The 24,439-nt window shown below is 40.7% G+C and overlaps 1 protein-coding gene across 2 annotated transcripts in view; it reads left to right on the forward strand.

Moving 5' to 3' along the window:
- Positions 1–23,416, forward strand: part of MAP4K4 (mitogen-activated protein kinase kinase kinase kinase 4) — a 179,940-nt gene extending 156,524 nt beyond the window's left edge. For both annotated transcript variants that reach the window (XM_084844424.1, XM_084844426.1), the window contains 9 exons: positions 2,663–2,780; positions 3,031–3,201; positions 4,084–4,227; positions 11,879–12,013; positions 14,468–14,568; positions 15,701–15,850; positions 16,224–16,383; positions 18,091–18,230; positions 18,849–23,416. In XM_084844424.1, the coding sequence (XP_084700550.1) occupies positions 2,663–2,780; positions 3,031–3,201; positions 4,084–4,227; positions 11,879–12,013; positions 14,468–14,568; positions 15,701–15,850; positions 16,224–16,383; positions 18,091–18,230; positions 18,849–18,932 (1,203 nt within the window). In that variant the 3' untranslated portion in view covers positions 18,933–23,416. The remainder of the gene's footprint in view (positions 1–2,662; positions 2,781–3,030; positions 3,202–4,083; positions 4,228–11,878; positions 12,014–14,467; positions 14,569–15,700; positions 15,851–16,223; positions 16,384–18,090; positions 18,231–18,848) is intronic.
- Positions 23,417–24,439: the final 1,023 nt, after the last annotated feature.

Raw genomic sequence — 24,439 nt, forward strand, 5'->3', positions numbered from 1 at the left:
AATGTTGGACAAAAAGACAACTGTCTTAGTTTTTAACATTACCGCTCTGAAAGGCATCTGTAAAATGAGAGGCGGTTTTTCCATAGCATCACTATTCTTTCAGTTTGCAGACTGGTAACACGCTTGAAGAGTCCCATCTGGTGGTAGGAAAGAGCATGTGCTGAGCTCCTCTAAATGAATTCTTGTAAAGATAATATATCTTAAAGAGGAACAGTTTGCACTTACATAACAAATTAAGGATTGCAAAATTTAATACAGGTAGATTTTCATTTTCAGAACCTCTTATTGATTAACAGGAGCGAGCACAAAACATGACTCAAACTGAATCCTTATCCAACAGCAGTGGGGCTGTTTTGGAAATGCCCTAGCAGCATTCAGTTCAGATGTACCTACTCTTTCCAGGATTGAGCTCTTAAAAATAAAATGGTCCTACAAGAAGCTAGCTATGCACAGCATTGATTGGCTAGTTCACCAGGAAATTTTACCCCATCCCTGGAGCAGTTTCACATTCTAAAAAAGAGAAAACTTTAGTGACAACTTAACGGCTAATTGCATGAATATTCATGGGATGTTTAAAAAATTAGTGGACAGGCCACCTGAAGTAATGGGGCAGGGCAAAACTGACAGCTGAGTCAGTATTTAGTTTGCTGATAGGCATAGCTGTCACTTCACTTGTGAAACCAGACTCAAGCTGCAGCATGAGAATTCATTCTGAGTTATGTCTTCACCCTCAGATTCCAACATTGGAAGGAAGAGACAATTTTATAAACCACAGCCTCTCTATAGGTGCACCTTGAAAGAAAAATACAATTAAGCGCCTCTTACATGCTACATATTTTAGAACAAAACTAAAGTCATGGTGATGGTGTTGTCTTCATTTCCCCATAATTGTGGTATTTGGGGTACAATTAACAAATGTTAATGCAGTAGACTATCTTTCAAATTAGGAAAGATTTGATCATGTGAAGTGTAATAGAATATATAGATAGCAAGAATTCTATCATAGAAGGATATAGAATTTTAGCCAAGGCAGTATTTTCCAAATAGGTATAAAAATAGGTAAGTGATGTCCTTTATTGAGGGTACTATTGTACGTAAAAGTCAAAGTCCACCTGTTCCTTTGTTCTAAAGAACATGTTTTAAAAATCAACACAGTGCTTATAGTAGAGTAATAGAGTAGTAGAACTTCGTGGAAGCAAAATTCTTGTGTGAGGAACTACCAGTATATTTGGCAGTAAAGGTTCTCCAGCAATAGAGTTTCTGTAGAGGACAGAACTGAGCCAGCACTCAATTGTATGAAAAAGGCATAAAACAAGTTTAAAAGAACATAAATTCATCCCTTTTTTGTCTGTAAAAACTTTATATGTCACATACTTATTTTAACCCCTGTCATTCTGCTTTAATGTGCAGTGTTGTCCCTATGACACTTAACTCACATGGTCTGGCAAGGAATTTTTAAAGTCATACCACTTCCCCTTTTTAACAGCTTCATCATTTCACTTTTCTCCTTTGTACGTGTTTTTCATGTTTAGTGTTTTTAACTACAAGATGAACTGATGCCTTCATATCATTGTTTACACCTTTCCCCCTAATAAGCACCCTTGTTTGACACAGGTTTAATATTTTCCCATGAGAAATGATGGTGGAAGAAACTGCTGCAGCTTTCTGGCAAGAGGCTCAGTTTAAAAAAGGGAGAATGATGAGAGTAAGAATCATCCCAAAATTGATCGGATGCAAAAAACCCAGTATCAAATGTAGAACTGAGCGCCTGATTCATAATCACTCAAATTTTGTTGCACTTGGAAATCATATTCCCCGGTTGGGCAGCAGCTGTGTGTACAAGACACACAGCAACAACAAAGCAAGGAGTATTATAGTGGGATGTTGGAAAACAGACTATGACTCGGTTCGCATGCAATGGACAACCAGCATTTAACAAACCATAGGTTGTCTGGGAGCGCACAGGACTGTGGAAGTATGTTGTCTCCCACCCGCTCACCCATTTCTGCTGCACTAAACACCCAGGGATGTTCTCTGTGATGTGTGAACCCGGAACTCTGGGTTTTGAGGGAAAATCAACTCATAGTTTGAACCCATGGTTTGTTCTTGGGTTAAAACTCTGGGTTGTTTCTCCCTCAACAACCCAGAGTTCTGGCTTTGCAAATCACAGAGAGCAACCCAGGGATGGGACATCCCTGAGTTATTTAGTACAACAGAGGCGGGTGAGTGGCTGAGAGCCAGCTCACTTGCTTCCACATGCTTTCAAACATCCCATGGTTAACAAGCTGTGGGTTATTTGTTGCATGAGAACCAGATCTATGACAGGTAAGAATGAAGTGTTTATGGTATAGGTGCCTCATATTTTAGCAAGAGGAGATTCATCCTTGTTTTATGCTGGTTTTAGTACACATTCCTTGAAAACATTCTGTAAACATCTAAATAAAGGCTAGATACAGGACTAAACATTCATAGGAGTGCTTAGAAAATTAGCGTATTTTAAGATGTCGGTCATGCTACTTATGTGTAGGTAGCACTTGGGGAAGGGGACGAGAAGGCTTCTGAAAACAGTGCTGTGCAGTAGCATCTGGAATGATGTTTTTGTTTTTAAATATCTTATTTGTTTATATTATGATCATTAATGAATCTGAAATTTACATTGCAGACTCAGTCCGCTAGTAACACACTGCAGAAACACAAATCTTCCTCCTCCTTTACACCTTTTATAGACCCCAGATTACTACAGATATCTCCATCTAGTGGAACAACTGTGACTTCTGTTGGTAAGTAATATAAACAGCAGTGAATAAGCCGTATAGTAACTTAAGCCATTTGATAAAATACTTTGAAAAGTTCCCATGTTTATCCTGAGTTTGCTTTTATTTTATCTTTCAATTTACATTTTTATGTAAATGAAAAAATCTACATATTTAGTATCTGATCTTTCTCTGTAACATGGTGTGCATATGCATATGTAATAAAAGATCACTTTGTTTACTCTCTGTCTTTCTCCCACTCCCAATCCCCCTGCAGTAGGATTCCCTAGTGAAGCAATGAGGTCAGAGGCAATAAGGCAGGATCCAACCAGGAAAGGATCAGTTGTTAATGTGAACCCTACAAATACACGGCCACAGAGTGACACCCCGGAGATCCGCAAATATAAGAAGAGATTCAATTCTGAGATCTTATGTGCTGCCTTATGGGGTATAGAATCCAACACTGGTTGCTAGTTCATTCCTATATTTGTCAAAAAGTTACAAATTTATGCTTGTTATATATATAAAAAATCTATTGGGAATTTGAGATCAGTGATTCTTGGAAATGGCTACCAAATTGGTATGCTAGGTACATTGGGCAGTATCTAACACTGCCCCTGCACTAGTAGGCCCACTGCTAGTGCAACAGGAAGCTACCTAGCACTTCCAAAAATAATAGGAAACTACCCCAAACACTCGTTTCTGGAACAGTGGTGGGTGGCGGAGCTTGCATAAGGGAGCTCCGCTGACTTGTCCTGAAATGAGCATTTCAGCTCCTTTCCAGGGTTATTTTCAGAAGCGCTAGCTTCCTGTAATGTTCGTGGTGGGCGCAAGAGAAAGAGCGAGCAGTATTGGATACTGCCCAGTATGTTCACTGGGCAAAGGTTCAATGGATTGGTAAAGGAGACCCATTCAAATCCATTGGATTTAAGTTAGTTGTGACTGATTTAGCTATTTCAATGGGTCTGCTCTAAGTTTGGATCCAACCTAATCTATGCATGAAATTTACATAAGGTAAATCTGTGGGCCAACTTACACAATAGTAAAGATTTCCTATTGGCAATAGTTTGCATGAAATTTCAGGATGAGATTTTTATGTTGCAGGCATAGAAATAGCATATCCAGGCAAGTAAAGTCTAATTTAAGGGCATTTTTGGAATGTTAGTGCATAATTTCTATCCCATGTTCCATTTGCATTTTCACATCCTGTTGTGTGAAAAGGTTTTGAGTTTGCCATAAAACTGGAGATATCTGCAGAACTGGTAGATTAAGAAATCCTCTGCCTGATCAAAGAAATGTTTGTGTTCTGACTTAGTCTTATTCGTCCTAGGGGTTAATTTGTTAGTGGGGACAGAGAGTGGCCTGATGCTGCTGGACAGGAGTGGCCAAGGGAAGGTATATCCACTAATAAATCGAAGAAGGTTCCAGCAAATGGATGTACTTGAAGGTCTGAATGTCTTGGTGACAATATCGGGTAAATACAAGTTCTCTTATATTTCGATCTTTCTTCAAATAACAAAATTACTTGCACCATTACTTTATACTTCTCTCCTTTTACTAATGCTTTCCCCTTTTCCTTGCATCAAAAACACATTGGTTATATTAACTCTTGAGTCTGTAACATACATTGTATAGATTTTATTTCTCTTTTTCTGTTACCCAAGTCTTCCCCTGCATTAAGCCAATGCAGAAGTAATTCAGGATGAGCTCCTGATCTCTTCACGTAGAGTTAGGAGTTTGGGAATGGGCTTACGGGTTCACCCACTCCCTTCTCTTTTGCAGGCCAATTCCTATTACCTTCCTTTATACTGGTTTGCATTACACCTGACCAGTTGATTTGGGAAGGGCTGGTGAACTGAGAATGGCTGACACCAGAACAGTATCCATGTGCCACTGTGCATGGTAGTCCCATTTCTACAGTTGCCTTGGCCACTCTTTTCACAGCCCACGTTACAGAGAGCAGATCTAATTGTGACACTTAATGCAGATAATCCTGTGAAGGTAGGAACTACATAGGTACATAGAGATCCATTTGCTTTTTTGGATCCAGGTTGAATCCCATGTGTAGTGTGAACCTGGTGAGCATGGGTTGTTTAACCCTTGCATAAGCCATCCTCATTGGGTTCACATGACACAACAATCCCTGAGCAGGGTTATATATGCAATCTGGCACCTGTGGGCGCCATAGCTCGTCATGAGTTAACCCAAGCTGTGGCATGTTGTCCAAACCTGGTCAATGGCTGTGCATTCCAACTCATGACTGGAACAGATGCATTCACCTGCACCATAGTTATGTAATCCTATCAAGAGATGATTTTACTGTTCCTACTATGGCCTAACCTCTTAACATATGCACAACACTATTAGCATAAACCAGTTCAAGGACTTCCTGTAGTTCAGATCCAAGCATCAAATGGCCAGTGGATCTAAAAAAAACTTACCCTGTGTGGACGCTGTCTAGGCATAATACAATTTAGCATAGTTCAGTATTTTCAGGCTTGCTGTGTACAGTTAGCTCAGCTTTCCATAATCGAGTTTGGTCAGAAGCTAAGTTTGTTTATTTTTATTTTTGTATTTTATTTTAATTTAATTGTTGCTTTAATGAATTTTGTACACTGTCCTGTGATTTGGTAGTGAATTGCAGTATATCAATATTTTAAAAAAATAATCATTGGGGACATAAAGCGATGCTTAGTTTTTTTACACCCCAGAAATAGCATAGGCCTCACACACATCCTATCTGTAGCATTCATATCAATCTCTATGAAATATGAAAGACTTGCCAGGGTGTGGTATGGTTTGCATCATGTCAGATCATGCAGGTCTTGGAAAACATAACGGCCATGAGAATTTCCATAGCAGGTTCAGTTTCCAAATGGGGTTATTGTGCGTGGTGTGATTATTCCTGATAGAACATGAAATTCAGTCCATTTTGAGGTCCTTTGAAGGAGCTTGTAGCAATAGAGCCAAGTGCAGTCACATCCTCTAAGGCAAGGGTAGACAACCTGATGTTTTCCAGATGCTTTGGACTACAACTTGCATCAGTCCCAGACAGCATATCCAGTGATCAGGGATTATGGGAGTTGTAGTCAAAACCATCTGGAGGGGAGTGGGTTGCCTGTCCCTATTCTAGTGTAACATGTACCTGTGACACTTCCTTATAATGCTTGACCTCTGGTTTAATAGCCGCAATTACATCCATTCCATGGAACGTATTATTTTCTTCCCTCCTTCTGGTATCATGATCCACATTTTCTACCATATACTGCCATATATGTGATGCACTGAACTGGAATACTGCTGGGATTGTCAATACTTTGTTATATGTTCCTACGTAATGTCTTGTGTGGGCTACTCACCACATCCCTTAAAACAAAATGATACTGAAGTTAATTATATTGTCACTAGTGCTGCACATCACAGCTAATTTGGAACGACTAGTTTCCCTCTACCCAGCCCTGGTTAGGCCTCATCTGGAGTACTGTGTCCAGTTTTGGGCATCGCGCTTTAAGAAGGATACAGACAAGCTGAAGAGGGTTCAGAGGAAGGCAACAAAGATGATCAGGGGACTGGAAACAAAGCCCTATGAGGAGAGACTGAAAGAACTGGGCATGTTTAGCCTTGAGAAGAGAAGACTGAGGGGAGATATGATAGCGCTCTTCAAGTACTTGAAAAGTTGTCACAGAAAGGAAGGCCAGGATCTCTTCTCGATCATCCCAGAATGCAGGACATGGAATAATGGGCTCAAGTTACAAGAAGCCAAATTCTGGCTGAACATCAGGAAAAACATCCAGACTGTTAGAGCAATATGACAGTGGAACCAATGACCCAGGGAGGTGGTGGGCTCTCCCACGCTGGAGGCATTCAAGATGAGGCTGGACAGCCATCTGTCAGGGATGCTCTGACTTCGATTCCTGAATTGATCAGGGGGTTGGACTCGATGGCCTTGTAGGCTCCTTCCAACCCTAGTCTTCTGTGATTCTGTGATAATGTTTGCATTCACCAACAGTTCCCTTGGTCTACTGTGATATTCTGTTTGATTAGCTAATTATTGTGCACAATGCACTGTGTGGTGTATGCACGTTTATGGGAATGTGTCACTCGTTTGTCTAAGAGAACTGATCTAATTATCTATTTTGCCCTTAACAACCACCTGTTTTTATAGAACAGAAATCTACTAAGTAAATGATCCAGCCCCTATTTGCTTATTCAAGAGCAAGGTGCAGCGACTCCCACACATAAAGGCTGGGTCTTGCCCACACCTTGTACAAGCAGTGTTAAATATTTTCTTAATTCATTTAATTGTTTCCTTATGTTTTAAGCATAATATTGGAATACAAGGTGATAATGTTTAAACAACACATTTAAAAACTGATATAACGTAATGAGAAACACATAATTGATTCTAAAATACTGGAGTTAATAGTTTAGGAGATTATCCTGTCCTGTGTGCCTGCACAGATCCATGTGCACAGCAGAAGAGCTGAAGGGGGAGAAAGAACAGCATGTAGGGGAATTCCACATGCAGAGCAATATGTGAGAGAAGGCAAGGATGCAGGAAGGAAGGATTATGCCAACATTGGCAGTATCCAATGCACACCACTACAGGTACACACTACAGGTACACTCTCAGGTACACACCACTAGACCAACGGGTAGCCAGCTGATCCTGAAGGAAACGAACCGAAATGCTTGTTTCCAGAACAGGGCAGGTCAGCGGAGCTTGTAGAAGAGAGCTGTCCTGTTCCAGGGACAAGCATTTTTGCTTGTTTCTGGGGTTGCTTTAGGAAGCGCTAGCTTCCTGTTGCACTGGTGGGTCCTGTTGGTGCAGTAAAAACAGCGTGAGTGCAGCAACAGTACTGGATACTGCCCTGCGTTCATTAAGATTTGTGATCAGGGTCATCATTACAATTGACGTGTGGCTCTTTCTTATTGCTGTAGTCTTACCATTATCAGTAGAAATTTTTAATGATACGTAGTACGTCCTCAGGCACAGATGCACGGGAACATCGTTTGAATTATGTCACTGGCATAATTCTGTCATAACAGGCGTAATGAAGAAAATGCCATTTGACCTTGTAATTTTTTTTTTTAATTTAGCATAATGTAGTGTATGGCGCAAGTCTGTGGTTAAAACGTGTGTGTTATCTTTTATTTGTAATTGCGTCACTGGAAGTCCTGGACTCCTTGCCCCATCTAGTTGCTTCCTCCTTGAATATTGTTTCCTCTTTTGAAGCACGTTAGGTTAACCCTTTAATTGGGTAATCCTCTAGTGAGGCACACCTTAAAGAGTTGTTCCATGCCTGTAAGCCTTATGAGAGATCATAAGAGAGCTTTTAACAACAAAGGCATGATTTTAAAGAGTTAAATGATACTTCATAGGAAAATGCTCTTTCTGTAGTTCTGCTAATTCCTGAGCATTTGCCTGAAGCTAACTCCTTCATGTTAAAATTAGTATGTTCTCTGGAGGAGCTTTTGTGAAAGTATAGTTTCTTTGTTACAGATTAAACAATTCTATAAACAGCCTATAAAAACATTTGGGGATATTAAGTTGAGAAAAAAAGTGAGTAAAGAGGAACATGCTAGAGTGTATCCTAGAATCCTAGAATAGTAGGGTTGGAAGGGGCCTACAAGGCCACCGAGTTCAACTCCCTGCTGAATGCAGGAATCCAAGTCAGAGCATCCCTGACAGATGGCTGTCCAGCCTCGTCTTGAATGCCTCCAGTGTGGGAGAGCCCACCACCTCCCTAGGTAATTGGTACCATTGTTGTATTGCTCTAACAGTCAGGACGTTTTTCCTGATGTTCAGCTGGAATCTGGCTTCCTGTCACTTGAGCCCATTATTCCATGTCCTGCACTCTGGGATGACCAAGAAGAGATCCTGGCCTTCCTCTCTGTGACAACCTTTCAAGCACTTGAAGAGTGCTATCATATCTCCCCTCAGTCTTCTCTTCTCAAGGCTAAACATGCCCAGTTCTTTCAGTCCCTCTTCATAGGGCTTTGTTTCCAGTCCCCTGATCATCTTTGTTGCCCCCCTCTGAACCCTCTCCAGTTTGTCTGCATCCTTCTTAAAGTGTGGTGCCCAGAACTGGATACAGTACTCCAGATGAGGCCTAACTAGTACTTCCTGGGATTTGGAAGCTATGCTTCTATTTATGCAGCCCAAAATGGCATTAGCCTTTTTTGCAGCCACATCACATTGTTGGCTCATATTCATCTTGTGATCGACAACAATTCCAAGATCCTTCTCGCTTGTAGTGTTGTTGAGCCACATATCCCCCATCTTGTAACTGTGCATTTGGTTTCTTTTTCCTAAGTGCAGAACTTGGCATTTATCCCTATTAAATGTCATTCTGTTGTTTTCTGCCCAGCACTCCAGTCTATCAAGATCACTTTGAATTTTGTTTCTGTCTTCCAAAGTATTAGCTATCCTGCCCAATTTTGTGTCATCTGCAAATCTGATCTGCATTCCCTCCTCCAAGTCATTAATAAAAATGTTGAAGAGTGCTGGGCCCAGGACTGAGCCCTGCAGTACCCCACTCATTACCTCTCCCCAGTTTGAGAAGATCCCATTGATAAGCACAATTTGAGTCTGATTCTACAGCCAACTGTGGATCCACCTGATCGTTGTTTCATCTAGCCCACTTTGAGCTAGTTTGTTCATCAGGATATCATGGGGCACTTTGTCGAAAGCTTTGCTGAAGTCGAGGTATATGATGTCTACAGCATTCCCACAGTCCACAAGGGAGGTGTCCGGAGTGCCTTGGCGGCCTCTCTCAGTAGATTCCAATAGCCAACTCAAGACACAAACGAAAGGATTTCTTTTCAAAGGTTTAATCCTTTTACAATTTAATGACTCTTTCAGATGCTAATCACCAGCGACTAAAGGTAGGAACAGCAGAGTGGCCTAAGCTTCAAGTAGGCAGCTGATCCCTGTTTGAAAGAGAGTCACTTGAAGACCCAGAACTTATGGGCTAGGAGAGATCCTCTCTCTTTCACTTGGGTCCATGGGAGGCAGCCGTTGCTTGCGTGCCAAACGGGCGCTACGCCTCCTTTCCGCACCCTCCATCGCTCGTCACTCTTTGGTTCTGCGTTAAGCATCTAAGAAGCCCCCCTCCTGCACTCCCTCACTACCAGGGTCACTATCTATCTCAGGAATGCTGGCAGGAGGAATCTCTGCCAGGTGCTGAACCTGTGAGGGATGAGCTGGCTCCTCTCCCACGGATTGTTGTTCCTCAGAATCAGAACTGCTCTGGGGCTCTCTGGGCTCAGTTTCCACCCTGACAGGAGGTTACTTGATCAAAAAATGAGATCAGATTCATCTGGCAGGATTTGTTCTTGTCAAATCCATATTGGCTTTGAGTAATCACTGCCTTGTTTTCAAGGTGCTTACAGATGGATTGCTTTATCATCTGCTCCAGGATTTTCCCAGGGATTGATGTCAGACTGACTGGTCTGTAGTTCCCAGGTTCCCCCTTTTTACCCTTTTTGAAGATAGGGACAACATGAGCCCTCCTCCAGTCATCTGGCACTTCCCCCGTCCTCCATGATTTCTCAAAGAGAATAGACAGCAGTTCTGAGAGTTCTTCTGCCAGTTCCTTTATCACTCTAGGATGCAGTTCAGCTGACCCTGGTGATTTGAACTCATTCAAAATAATTCGGTGTTCCTTGACCATATGCCTATCGATCTCAAGCTGCAATTCTGCCCCTTCAGCCTGTACTTCACGTGCGCGCGCGCGTGTGTGTATCTTCCCTGTTCAAACAAACAAATATAATTTATTGCTTACAGGAAGTTTCTTTGGGTGTGTCATGTGGTTGCAAAGAATCACATGCTGGAAAGTATGACTGTTTGTTTCAGAAAAAGACTTACTTTTAATAATGCTGAAGAAGTACATTTGTGAGAAGAAGTACAGTGGCCTGGGACAGAACCATTTAGCATTGGTTCCAGTACTACCTCAATGTGTGAATTATCCTGAAGGGTTATGAGATGAATGCAAATGATGGGCTGGTTTGCATGACATGGCCAACACATCCTGGGTTGTTTAACCCAGGATGAGCTGTAGTGCATGTGGCCACCATTTTGATTGTGCAAACCCTAATCGGGGGTGTGTGTGCGTGTCATCTGAACTCAGTCATCATGGATTATTTGAGGGTTGAACAACCTTTGCTTAACCTCTGTTGCAAATTGTGATGATATGGTGCAACCCCCAATTGGCTTGACTGGGGCTAGCATATTCAAAATAGTGGCTGCGACCCCACACACATGGACTGTGGCTAACCGCGGGTTAATTAATTAACCCACCATAATCTGCCATTTTGTGCAAACTGGGTCATTGGGTCAGTTCCCACATAAAGTACGCAAACTGTGGTCTGAATGTGGGGAATGAGCCCTGTGCTTGCATGATTTCTTCTGACCCAAAGGCAATTAATTACTTCCTGGTGCAGGCAAACTATAGTTTGCCAATGCATCCAAACCGACAAACTAAGGTGTGCATTTTACCTCCTAAACAGGTTTAGAAATCAGCTTCAAATCAAGCTAAACCAGGAAGCAACTAAGATTCGGTTCTGATGTAATGGTCCTGGCTTAATAAACATTAAGCCAGGAATGAGCACCAGGACCATATGCTCACTCTTATCCTTCCCTTCCCTCATCCAACTTCAGCACTTCAGTCATTGTTTGTTTTAAACCACACTTCCCTATTACATTGAAAACAGGGAACTGTAGTTTAATCCTGGCTTAATAGCCAGGATATGAAACCACGATTAAAGTGTGAGGAAGGGGGAAGGGGAGCATGACAGTCATTCCCAGTTTAATAAACTATGGTTATTAAGCTGGGATCATTGCACCTGAACCGGCCCTGAGTCTAGATTGGCAGGATGAGCGTGTGGAAAAAAAAATCACAAGGCATAATGAACACAAACCATGAACCAACTCAACATGAGGCATAACCGGGTCCATCTTATTTCCTTCAGGTATAGCTTTTTGTACATAACAGGCAGTAATAATCACTAGAAGGAAAGTTATGCCTTTGAAAAAATGGTTTGAATTTGTGGCTATTTTTTGTTGAACAGCTGTATTATTAGTTCGCCTTATTGCCTGTTCTTAACAAACCTTTTGTTTTTAGGTAAGAAAAACAAATTGAGAGTTTATTACCTGTCATGGTTAAGAAACAAAATCCTTCACAATGACCCTGAGGTAGAAAAGAAACAAGGCTGGACAACTGTAGGTGACTTGGAAGGTTGTGTACACTATAAAGTTGGTAAGTAACTGATTGTTACTTTGACATTGTGAAAGTCACTGGAGACGCAATTATGTAATAGAGAAGTCTGTTTAAAATATATGTTTGTTCAAATCGAATCTGCTTAGCTTTTGGTCTTGCCTCATGTACTAATTACATGGCATAAATAAATGTCTGCCCCTGTATTTATATCTTTGAGGATGAGTGTATTCTTCTGTTGCTTTTATTTTTGTCGAGACACATGTGAACAGGAACATGTGTAGGCTGGGGAAGATGCACATATTTTCCCCTTGCCTTGGCATCATTGCATTTCTGAGCATGCTCTCAGATCTAGTTCCAAGTGTAGAGAGAAATAAGGTTCTGTTCTTCAGATTGTTTTTGAGCGGATCCAAACATGGTTGAGATTATTTGGGTCAGAAGAACCACATGAGCCGAGTTGCGGTAGGTAGTTTTTGAAGAAAATGATAGGAGACTCTCATCCTGCAGAGCAGCCATCCCCACATCTGGTGCACTCTGCATGGCTGATTGGGAGATATTAGGAGTTAGTCCAACACATCTGGAGGGCACCAGGTTGGGGAACAATGCTGTGGATAGATATACAAACACAACTTGGGGGAGCCATTGCTTCTGCAGCAGGCTCTTATTCAAATTGGAATTTTGCAAAGAAAAGATGCCCTTCCATTTTGGTCTGGTTTTGTTGTTGTTCAGTCGTTAAGTCGTGTCCGACTCTTCGTGACCCCATGGGCCATAGCACGCCAGGCCTTCCTGTCCTCCGCTCTCTCCCGGAGTGTGCTCAAGTTCATATTCATTGCATCGGTGATGCTATCTAGCCATCTCATCCTCTGCCGTCCCCTTCTCCTTTTGCCTTCAATCTTTCCCAGCATCAGGGTCTTTTCCAGTGACATTTCTCTTCGCATTAGGCAGCCAAAATATTTGAGCTTCATCTTCAGTATCTGTCCTTCCAATGAGCACTCCGGGTTGATTTCCTTTAGGATGGACTGATTTGACCTCCTCGCAGTTCAGGGGACTCGTAAGAGTCTTCTCCAGCACCACAGTTCGAAGGCATCAATCCTTCGGCGCTCAGCCTTCCTTATAGTCCAGCTCTCACAGCCATACGTTGCTACTGGGAAAACCATAGCTTTGATTATATGAATCTTTGTGGGCAAGGTGATGTCTCTGCTTCTTACTATGCTGTCTAGGTTTGCCATAGCTTTCCTCCCAAGGAGCAAGCGTCTTTTAATTTCATGGCTACAGGCACCGTCTGTGGTGATCTTGGAGCCCAAGAAAATAAAATCTGTCACTGCTTCCATTTCTTCCCCTTCTATATGCCAGGAAATGATGGGGCCAGATGCCATGAGCTTCGTTTTTTTAATGTTGAGTTTCAAACCAGCTTTTGCGCTCTCCACTTTCACCTCTTTAGATCCTCTTCGCTTTCTGCCATTAGGGTGGTATCGTCTGCGTATCTGAGGTTGTTGATAAATTCTCCTGGCAATCTTAATTCTGACCTGTGATTCATCCAACCCGGCATTTCTCATGATGTACTCTGCATATAAATTAAATAAGCAGGGCGACAATATACAGCCGTGTCGTACTCCTTTCCCAATTTTGAACCAATCGGTTGTTCCATGTCTGGTTCTTACTGTTGCTTCTTGACCCTCGTACAGGTTTCTCAGGAGACAGGTAAGGTGGTCTGGTGCTCCCATCTCTTTAAGCATTTTCCAGAGTTTGTTGTGATCCACACAATCAAAGGCTTTAGTGTAGTCAATGAAGCAGAAATAGACGTTTTTCTGGAATTCTCTTGCTTTCTCCATGATCCAGCGAATGTTGGCAATTCGATCTCTAGTTCCTCTGCCTCTTTGGAACCCAGCTTGTACTTCCGGTAGTTCTCGGTTCACATACTGCTGAAGCCTATCTTGTAGGATTTTGAGCGTTTTTAACTTAAAACCAATACTTTGGCTGAATCCTTTATAACCTTTTTTCAATTTGTTTTTCTTTTTCTACCCATCCCCATTTCTAGTTGTTGTCAAATAACCAGCCTTCTTCCTCCTATGCCTAAAAAAACTTTCAGAGATAGAAATGGTAATCCTTAATACTAAGACTTTGTACTAGCGATGTTCTGATTGGTGTTGGAATTAATGCACGTACACACTGAAATATAAGCGTTAATGCGTATTTGAATTAATTGTAAATTTGACATGAGGTATCTTATTTAAGGAAAAGAAAATGGGGAATTACCTGTAAAATCTACTTTTCTGAGGGATGGCAACAGTTTGTAATTTTGTTGGAATAGATCACATGCTAACTCAATAGTTGAATATTGGGTATTCTATCTCATAAGGATATGTTATATATCAATATGCATTATTGTTTCAGTGATGGTGATTTTATAGCAGTTGAAAGACACTGGTATATTTTTGTCTTGTAATTTGTTCTGTAATATAAATGTTACATTCACTGCCTTTTTTTATATTTTAGTAAAATATGAAAGAATCAAATTCTTAGTAATTGCTCTGAAGAGTTCTGTGGAAGTCTATGCCTGGGCACCAAAACCATATCACAAATTTATGGCATTTAAGGTAAGGGTGCATATTTACAAGTCTGGGCTGCATGGGGGCTCCGTGTGGCCATGAGTGTTTAGCTGTTGCCTGTGTTCAAACTTGAGTGTGATCTGATTGTTGAGAATTTAAATTCTGACCTGGTTCACACGATCACTGCAGCCATAAACAAACCATGGTTGGCTGTGGCACGTGCTAGGCATTTTTTGAATATTCGAACCTTCTTGTGCTTTCTGAACCCAGGCGGTAGGGGTTGTGCAAGCAGAACAGACCATGGATTATGTGAAGGTTGTTTAACCCTTGCATAACCCCCACCATCCAGGTTCAGAGAACACGACAAGCCACAGCTTGAATATTCAGAATGGCCGCCCGTGCGCACCAGTGGACTGTTGATCATGTGAACCAGCCCTAGGTGATATGTGGTGTTCTAGAGGAAGGGCATAAACCAGGAGGCAATAAAAAGCCCAAATCAACCATATACTATTCTAGAGCTAAGATTCCTTTTGTTTCTGGGGAGGTGTTTTTGTACTGGTATGCTGCCTTAAAATGCTATCTGCCTCTACTCCCTCGGCCTTAGCCTCCCTGCCCCATCTTAAATTGGAGGAGGAGAGAGCTTGTTTGAGCCACCATTTTTTTCCTGAAGCCCATCATAGTTTTGTCTTGGTTTGCTTTCCCCTGAGTAGAAATATGTAAAAGCTATGGTGAGATTATGCTGATTTATCAACTTGTATGGGAAACTGACTTAGGATATTTTGAGTTAAGGCTTATTCTAGGAGTCCTGAATATTGTGGAAAACTGTGATTCCATTTTTAAAAGCAAACAAACCACAGCATAGAATTTCATTGATCCTGCTGGGATCCATTAGGTCCTGATCCAGTAAAGGAGACATGGACAGTTCATTTGAACTTTGAATGAAGTCATTTCTGCTTCCAGCATTTTTTACATGAGAGAAATTGCATTAATAGAAGAACAAGCACAACAGAATTGTGTGTGTGTGCGCGTGCGCGCGTGCGTGCGTGCGCATGAGACAGACAGACAGAGACCGACAGAGAGAGGGGTAGGGAGGGGCATATATGTCTCTCTCTCTCTCTCTCTCTCCCCCCCCCCTCAGTTTAGTGTGCTAAATATTTTATTTTTTATTACTGTGCTGCAGTCATTTGGAGACTTGGTACATAAGCCATTATTAGTGGATCTTACTGTAGAAGAAGGCCAGAGACTGAAGGTGATCTACGGCTCCTGTGCTGGATTTCATGCAGTTGACGTGGACTCGGGATCGGTATATGATATTTACCTCCCAACACATGTAAGAATCCAGCTTTTTTATTCTCTTGTGTCCTGGCCTGTGCTGTTTTATAAAGAGTAAGGTACTCCTGCTTGAAATCCTAGTAGGATGGAGACCGGTATATAAATGTTTCCAATAAACTAATAATAATGCATGTTCAAATCTTATTCCTATTTGAAGGCGATTTATCCTTAAGTTCCTATCTTTATGTTTCTGTTGAGTGCGTGATCTCTCTCTTTCCTATGTGGCACACTTAAGGCCATTGCACAGCAAAAAGTATGTGTGCCATCCCATTCTTTTTCTTAGAAGCTTTTGTCAAATTTGTGGAATATGCAAGCTAATATGGGAAGTAACCGAATAATCTCAGAGTTCTTGGATATATGTGTGTTTGCAGATCCAGAGTAGCATCCAGCCCCATGCAATCATCATTCTACCAAACACAGATGGGATGGAGCTGCTTGTTTGCTATGAGGATGAAGGAGTATATGTTAATACATATGGAAGGATCACCAAAGATGTAGTTTTGCAGTGGGGAGAAATGCCTACATCAGTGGGTATGTATGCTAAGATTTATAAATTGTTATAGTGTTAGGAAAGTGAGGTGGCCAAATAGAGAGAGGGGTTTCTTCTATTTTGTTTTTTATATGGAATTCAGTCACCTCAGCTATTAAATAGAGCAGTACAATGGTGAAATACCTTGTCAATTGTCCATCATGCCTGACCATAATATTGTGATAGTAATGCTGGTCTACCAAACAGAGTAGTCAAAAGGGCTTCTGAGAAGCTCATGAAGTATATCAACAGTGAGAGTTGTTGTTACAATTACAGGGGGATTCTGAAATATAAATTGATTGTATATATTCCAGAATCCTCCTGTAATTATAACAACAATAACAATTCTTACTGTTTATATATTTTATGTGCTTCTCAGAAGCCTGTTTGACTACTCTGTTTGGTAGACCAGTATTGTTATCACTCCCAGTGGTTGGACTGGGAGGCAGCTTGTCTTAAAGCCATGGAGTGAGTTTATGGCTAGGCTAAAATTATATTGTTTGTAATTTTAAGGTGCTCTCTTGCAGATGGGTTTTTAGGAGAGCACAGACCCCTATCTGGAGAGCCGTGTTAACAATCGCACTTTGGCATCTGTGTCCTGTCCTGCTTTTAATAACTTCCTCAAATTCAGGGAGCTTAAAAATCCTCTTGCAAAGTAACTCTGTATATCAGAATCATATGCTGCAGTCCTTTGTCCAATTTTCTTTACTTAAATTTGTTGGCCTAGTCCGGATGTAACCCAGTTGCTCCCATTTGGCTGCTCCTGCAAGCAAGAGCAGCAAAGTAAACCAGAGGCCATCTATCCATGGTTTGTTTATCATGGGAGAATGAGGAACTTTGGCTTGTCTCTCCCCAGACAAGCCAGAGTCATAAGCCAACAGCAAACTGTGGCTTATGACTGTGGCTTGTCTGCAGAGAGAGAAGCCAGAGTTCTCAGTTCACATGTAACAATCCACGGTTTGTTTTGCCACTCCTGTTTGCAGGAGGAGCCATGCTAGAGCAGTAGGGCAGCATGCACTGGCACGTGCCTCAAGCACAATAAACCAGCATTCCCACAGAACCCTGGCTTTTTGTGACATCCAAACTGGGCCATGGACTTCAACAGGAAAACAACAACAACAACAGCTGGATGCAGAACTGCAGCCATAAAATTTTCAGTAATATTTCAGATAGGCAAAATGTCCATGCATATTTGGTGTATTAGCTCCAGTATCAGCATATAATAAAAATAATAAATTTCAAGATAGCTGTTATCCAAACAGATGCTTTAAATAGTTTTACTAATTCAGATTTATAAATCATTGTAAGAGTTTCTTTCCTTTATGGTGTCTTGAGTGTATTGGCTGAGGAAACCAATTCTTAGGCACGAATCCTATACACCCTTACTTGGGAGTAAATTCCACTGAACCGTGAGACTTACTTCTGAGAAGGCATGCATAGGATTGTGCTGTTTGTACTTGGAATTTTAAAATTCAAATACATTTTTTCTGTTGGGAAAATAAGTTGTAATCAACTGAAAGCTTAATTCTTGCAGTGTCAACAAAGATTAAAATATTTAATTCTGTCTTGCAGATGAGTTTTACTTGATTTTATTGTTTTGTGAGAAATACTATGATTTAAAAAGCTGTATTTTAAGATGAAATACACAACTTTTCTTTATGTTGCAGTATATGATGATGATGATTAATCTTTTTGTTTTGATTGTAAAGCATATATTCGATCCAATCAAATTATGGGCTGGGGAGAAAAAGCTATTGAGATACGATCAGTAGAAACAGGACACTTGGATGGTGTATTTATGCACAAAAGGGCACAAAGACTCAAGTTTCTATGTGAACGTAATGACAAGGTAGGATATATTTTTCTCCCACTTTACATTCAGTTTTGCCTTTGAGGTGATCAATCCAAAATCTGTTCAGCCTAATCCAGCAGTCCTCCTGTGTGCAGGGATGGGCACAAGGATCAGATACCTGAAAGCCCTGAAGAATGAGTGGCCTTGTTCTCTTTATGAGCAGCAGAGCAGAAAAGTTTTTCTTAGCATCAAAGAACATGAGGACACACCTTCTCCCTTCTCCTGCTCAATCACTGAGGCCTTCTGAAGAGGCAGTCCTGGTGATCCCACATGGCTTGGAGATCTGCTTGGAAGCCATTGGGAGTAGGGCCTTCAGTGTGGCAGCTCACCCTGTGGAATGCCCTTCCAACTGAGATCAGGCATGCACATATATTACTTTGTTGGTGGTGTTTGCTGAAGGCTTTTCTTTTCAGGCTAGCATTTCCTGACTGATGGGTAAATTCCAACCACTGTTTTATTGATCGATTTGCTTTTACTCTAACGTTTTGTATGTTGTATTCTTCTTTATTGTCCTCTACTCTGATGTCCCTCCCAACTGTACTACTTTTGCCTTTGTTTACCACCTAGCTTCATTAGCAAATTAGTTTGTTTTTCTCTTTGTCTCTTGCTTCACAGGTTTTCTTTGCCTCTGTACGGTCTGGAGGAAGCAGCCAAGTTTATTTCATGACCTTAGGCAGGACTTCTCTTCTGAGTTGGTAGAAGTGATATAGTTTGGCAAGGGATGGCTGTCGTCTGGAGTCTTCATAACTTGGAATCATTTGAAACTGGAGTACAGACCTGCCGTGATGCAGTACTACATGCCATTGCGTGTGCAGCCATCACTGGTGTTGGGTTCTTTTTGTTTTTAAACTGAGGCTGCAATATTCAGCTGGTGCTGTAAAGATATTGCCATCAGGTGCTATCTGATTTGGGATCCCACTAGAGAAAGAATCAGGTCTCTCTCCTTTTCCACCTCCCCTTCCCCAGCTCCAGATTTCCTAGTGAAAAAAGGAAGAGACTGATCAGAAACATATTTTTGAAAGGAGGCAGGTATAAGAAGGTGGCAGGAGGGTGACATAGGCGGAGCCAGTGTTGCTGAAGCAGAGGGCAAATCTAATATAGTAATATTAACAATGTATTTAATTGACATTTCTTTTTCTTTTCTTTTTTTAATGTGACAATATGTGGGCAAAGAGGAAGATGCAGGTTTTAAAAGTTAATATTTATAAAATGTGAAAGGCACAGTGGTTTAAGGGAGGTGGGGGGACTTTTAGTTTTGGCCTGGCCAAGAGTTTAGTCGTTTTTTTCCCTGTGTACCAAGTTTTGCCTAAAAACCATATGTGGATGGTTTTGTTTGTTTTTTTAAAAACTAAACAAACAATTATTCATTTTTCTATAATGATTCTTCATTAGGCCAGAACTTGGTAATATCAGTGTTAGCACTGCCTCAGTTAAAGGTTTAATTTTTGTTTAAACCTATAATGTGCAACAACTCTTACTACCAATCTGCTCATGCAGCCTTTGGAGGAAAGAAAATTCCAAGCGTGTTTTGTTTTTATGCCTACCTCATTGTTTCTAATGCATACAATAAAAGAGGTGGTTTAGGTTTATACTTTTTTTTAGGAGAACAAATGTCAGATTAATTGTAATACCAAAACTTGCAGAATAAAGGTGTGACTGTTAATTTTGTATCAGGTTTCAGCAGGAGAGACCAGCAGTCATTTGAGATGGTTGAATTAGATTTATGGAAGTGACACAGTGACTTAGATCGTCCATTTTTTAAATTTTTGAAAGCAAGCTTTTCACTTTATTTTTTACCAGTTTCATCATGAATGGAAATTAAAGGAATTTAGTCTAAAATTCAGAAGGTTTTGCTCTTAACATGGGGGGCTTAGTAACAGGCAAGTAACAAAGAACTAGGCTATTTCTATAACTTGTTAAATGTTGTAGGAAACCTTTGGGGAAGTGATGTTTTCCTTTTCTAAGAATGCAATGCACTAAAACTATTTTAAGAATGTAGTTAATACTGCTTATTCATTCTTTAGAGCAGCTTATACTTGTGTTTCAATGTAAAAACCCAAACTCTTGGCTCTCTTTTTCTTTCCCCCTGCCCCACCTTCCTAAAGGAAAAAAACAGACACCTCAGTTTTGTTTTATCAGTAAGTTTTTGGCCTTTGTAATAAATGTCTCAAGACTAATACTTGGTTTAAAGGCTACATGTGTTTATTACTTGAGAAAACTTGAGTGTGTAATTATTTGTTGGTGATGTAATAATGCACAGTGTCATGATTCAATCATTATGGTTTTTTAAACACTTTTTTTACTCTCTCTCTGGGGTACTTTTGTTGACAGCTGCCTTAAGCTCACTGTTCAGTCAGTGAACTGGATTCCAGTGTTTCATAGGCTATATCTTCTGCTGGGGTTACCTTTTTCATGGCATGACAGGTAGGGATTTAAATGTGATTCTTCAATCAAGATGCTTCAGTAGGTCAAGTGAGGTTGATCACATGACTTGCTTTGTGTTGGACAGCACCAGTTGAATGAGCCTCCTGCTCAATTAACTGCTCTTTTCGCACCAGTCAAAGTGCTGTTCTTTTCTTTGACCAACTTTTTTTCTTTGCTAAAGGCTTTCTTTGGAAGAGCAAGAAGGTTTTTCTCCCAAAAGTAAGCTTGTATAAAACAAATAAGAGCAGCTTATAATTGCTGGCAGAAAACCTTTTGAAGTCTCTCTGTTTTTAAAAATTGCTTGGCTTTTGGGTAGCACTGAATGTCAGGGCTAAGGTTGCAGGTGGGTTTCACTTCTCTGTGTACCTGTTAGCAAACAGCCAAAACAGCAACTCTGCTTCATACCGCAGAAAATGAACAGGAGTCAGAAGACCAGTGCAGACACGGACAGTGAGGGTGTCTCTTGCACTGGCACTGTAGCATAGTTTACTAGACCTGATTGGCCAGGTGCCTTTGGGAAAACATGATGGCACGGTGTGGTTGAAACTGATTTATTGCTTGTCCCCTCCTCTCATGCCACCTTGTTACATTTTATTTTTTAAAAAAGACTACTGTTCATAAATGTAGGAATGTTGTCATATGGAGGAATTCTCCTAGGTCAGTATATGCTGATGAAGTTCTGTACAACACAAAAGGGGAATAGGGGGAATGACTAATTCAGTGGGACTGCTGTTTTGCTGCCCCAAACTCCACACAAGTGCCAAGGTGGCTAACTTTACAAGTCAAATCAGTATTATAAAACCACTACATATAAAATGTTGAAGTCCATTTTTAAAGCAGTGCTGTTGGTAAGCATAAAAATACTCTTAGTTTAGTTTTAAGCTTTAAGTAATAATTTTCTGTATCTTAAGTCAAAGTAATTCTAACTGTATGACTGCAGTGACTTTATTTTTATCGTATGCACATGTTATGTTGGAGAAAATGTTTACAAAAATGGTTTTGTTACACTAATGTGCATCACATATTTATGGTTTATTTCGAAGTGATTTTGTGGGGTTTAGGTTTTTCATAGTAGTAGCAGTACACATTTTTGTGATTTTTTTTAATAATCCCAAACTCTGCCAACTATAAAGATGCTTAAACAATAATTCAAATGACAAAATTACAGTAAAATTACTAATTGTAGAGCTGCAAAGCAGACTGGTGGCAATGAAACACTCAGCCTTTTTGCAGTGCTGTCTAATTTGTCTTTTGTGTATTATAAAATTACTGTCCCCCACCCCATTTTTCCTTAAATAAAGTAAAAAATGACACCTATGTGTATGTGGAAAGTATTTTGGGTAACTTTTTTTTTCTTTAGTGGAGTCTTCAAAATCATAGTGAAGGAAACAGCAGTGACATGGAAGCCCATGAGTGAAATTATATTTTACTGTTGGTGAAATGCACACACAGTGCAGATAGATGCAGACACAATAGGGAAGGGATGTTTAGCTCTGCTGAAGCAATGTGCAACAGCCTGCCTTAGAGTGAATCGAATGTACTGTCTGTCCCAACACCAAATATTGCAGTAGGGTCGGTTGCAAATTGGACTAGTAGGGTGTGTTCACCATTTAACTTACACTGTTTACATCTCATTGTGTGTCTTGTCTTCATTAACCCTGTAATTCTGAATTTATTTTTAGCAACTTGTGATCACTATAGGGCACATTGAATTATTTACCTAGTGCAAGCCCTATCTTGCATACCTTGTATCCTGCCCACTGCTTAACTTCCTTTTGTAGCATATTCCCTATAAATGGGTATCAGCATAATGGTGTACATGTGTAAATTGTCATTTATCCATCCTGTTCATATAGCCTTAGTAAAAAGCAAGAGCAATACTATACTAGAGCTCACAAGCAGCAAATTTTCATCCTAATGCTTTGATGAAAGAGTGCCATTTTATTTAGAAAATGTTGGGGTAGCAGGGGGTGGAATGAAGTGAAATGATGCAAACTAAGATAATAGAACAATACAGAATGAAGACTGGTACAAACACTTAAACAAAATGAAGGGATTAAAGTATAAATTAGTTGAACGTCAAAGGGTATGGTGTAATCATAACCAAGTTCATCATAACTGTGCACTGCATGTTAGTTGCAAATAGCACAAATGACATCTGTTGTATTCCCTGCCAAAACAACTCCATGAGTAAAATGCAGTGTACAAACATGGTAGCCACCCAGTTGACTGCTTCTGCCAGAGCACATACCAGCTTGGAAATCCACCAATGTATCAATAGAAGAAAACACTTGTTGATGGATATCTGAAAGCTTATGTAACACCTAGCTGCCGCTGTTCCATAAGCCTCCAACTTCAAGAGAATGAAGAGCGGTATAAAATGTTTAAAATAAATAAAATATATCTGCCTGCCACTCTTGATACTTCGTTAGGTTGTAGTCTACTCCTAAGACTTAATGTGACCCTTTAAAGAAACCATATGACTATCCAGAATATATGTGTTACAGTCATGAAAGAGGGCTAATAGGTGATTTTAAAGATCTAGAATTTGGTATTGGGTCTTGAAAATACTGTTACTTAAAAATAAAAAATCATACAGGAATCTACCATAATTATACACAACATATTGATCTGTTTGTATAACAAAACTGTATTTCATAAGCAAAGCTACTCCCTGTACAAAAGGTTTGTAATTTTGTTCAAAACTCTGCAATGGAAACAAATAACAGCAGTGGAGCAAGTAAACATAAAATCTACGTAATGTTTGTTCTCTCATGCAGTGTGTTTATTTACAGACCAGAATATTCTGCTCAGACATGTCCTAAGTCAGTGTACAACAAACAAGAACAACTAAACAACTGAAAATTTAAGTTTTAACCTTTTAGATTTTAAGCTTTAGATTTTAAAACATACAAAATTAAAATAAAACAAGACATTAAGATAATGTAACACAGCCATGATTCAGAGCAAGTTAAAATAAGCTACTAGCCACTGGGATTAAACACCAGCAAAGGCCTGACTACAGAAATGAGTTTTCAAGAGGCACCAAAAGAATAACTATGTTGGCACCTGAGTTCAAGGGGATGAAATGCACCTCTCCAAACACTGGCATAACCAGGAGGGGGCCCCAGCCGATTGAAGCAAGTAAGGGAGTTTATTAGGGGAGGACGAAAGTCACTTACCTGTCCTCGAAGGATGTTCGCGGTGGGGGGGAGGTGCTTCGCTGCTCCCCCCGCAAAGTTCAGGCCGGGGGGGGGAGGCTTCCCGCCTCGCCCGGCTGAAATTCAGGCCGGGGGGGAGGCTTCCCGCCTCGCCCGGCCGCGAACACGAAAGTCTTTTTTAAAAAAAAACAACGCCCCCTGATAGGCTACGTGACGATTCACGTAGCCTATCACGGCTAGATCTGCAAAGTCAGCCGTGATAGGCTATGTCAATCGTCACGTAGCCTATCACAGGTGACTTAAAAAAAAAAAAAAGCGCGTACGCTAATGGCGGCCCCCATAGGGAGCCGCCATTCGCGTTCCTTATTTAGTCGCTGTAGTCTACGTAAATCTTTACGTAGACTACAGCGACCAAATAAGGAACGGGAATGGCGGCTCCCTATGGGGGCCGCCATTAGCGTACGCCCTTTTTTTTTTTAAAGTCACCCGTGATAGGCTACGTGACGATTGACGTAGCCTATCACGGCTGACTTTGCAGATCTAGCCATGATAGGCTACGTGAATCGTCACGTAGCCTATCGGGGCGTTTTTGTTTTTTTTTTCTTTCATTGCAATGGTGGC

This window comes from Heloderma suspectum, chromosome 3 (genome assembly GCF_057233095.1).
Source record: "Heloderma suspectum isolate Gila_16-S chromosome 3, 16-S_ref, whole genome shotgun sequence".
NCBI classification, from domain to species: domain Eukaryota; kingdom Metazoa; phylum Chordata; class Lepidosauria; order Squamata; family Helodermatidae; genus Heloderma; species Heloderma suspectum.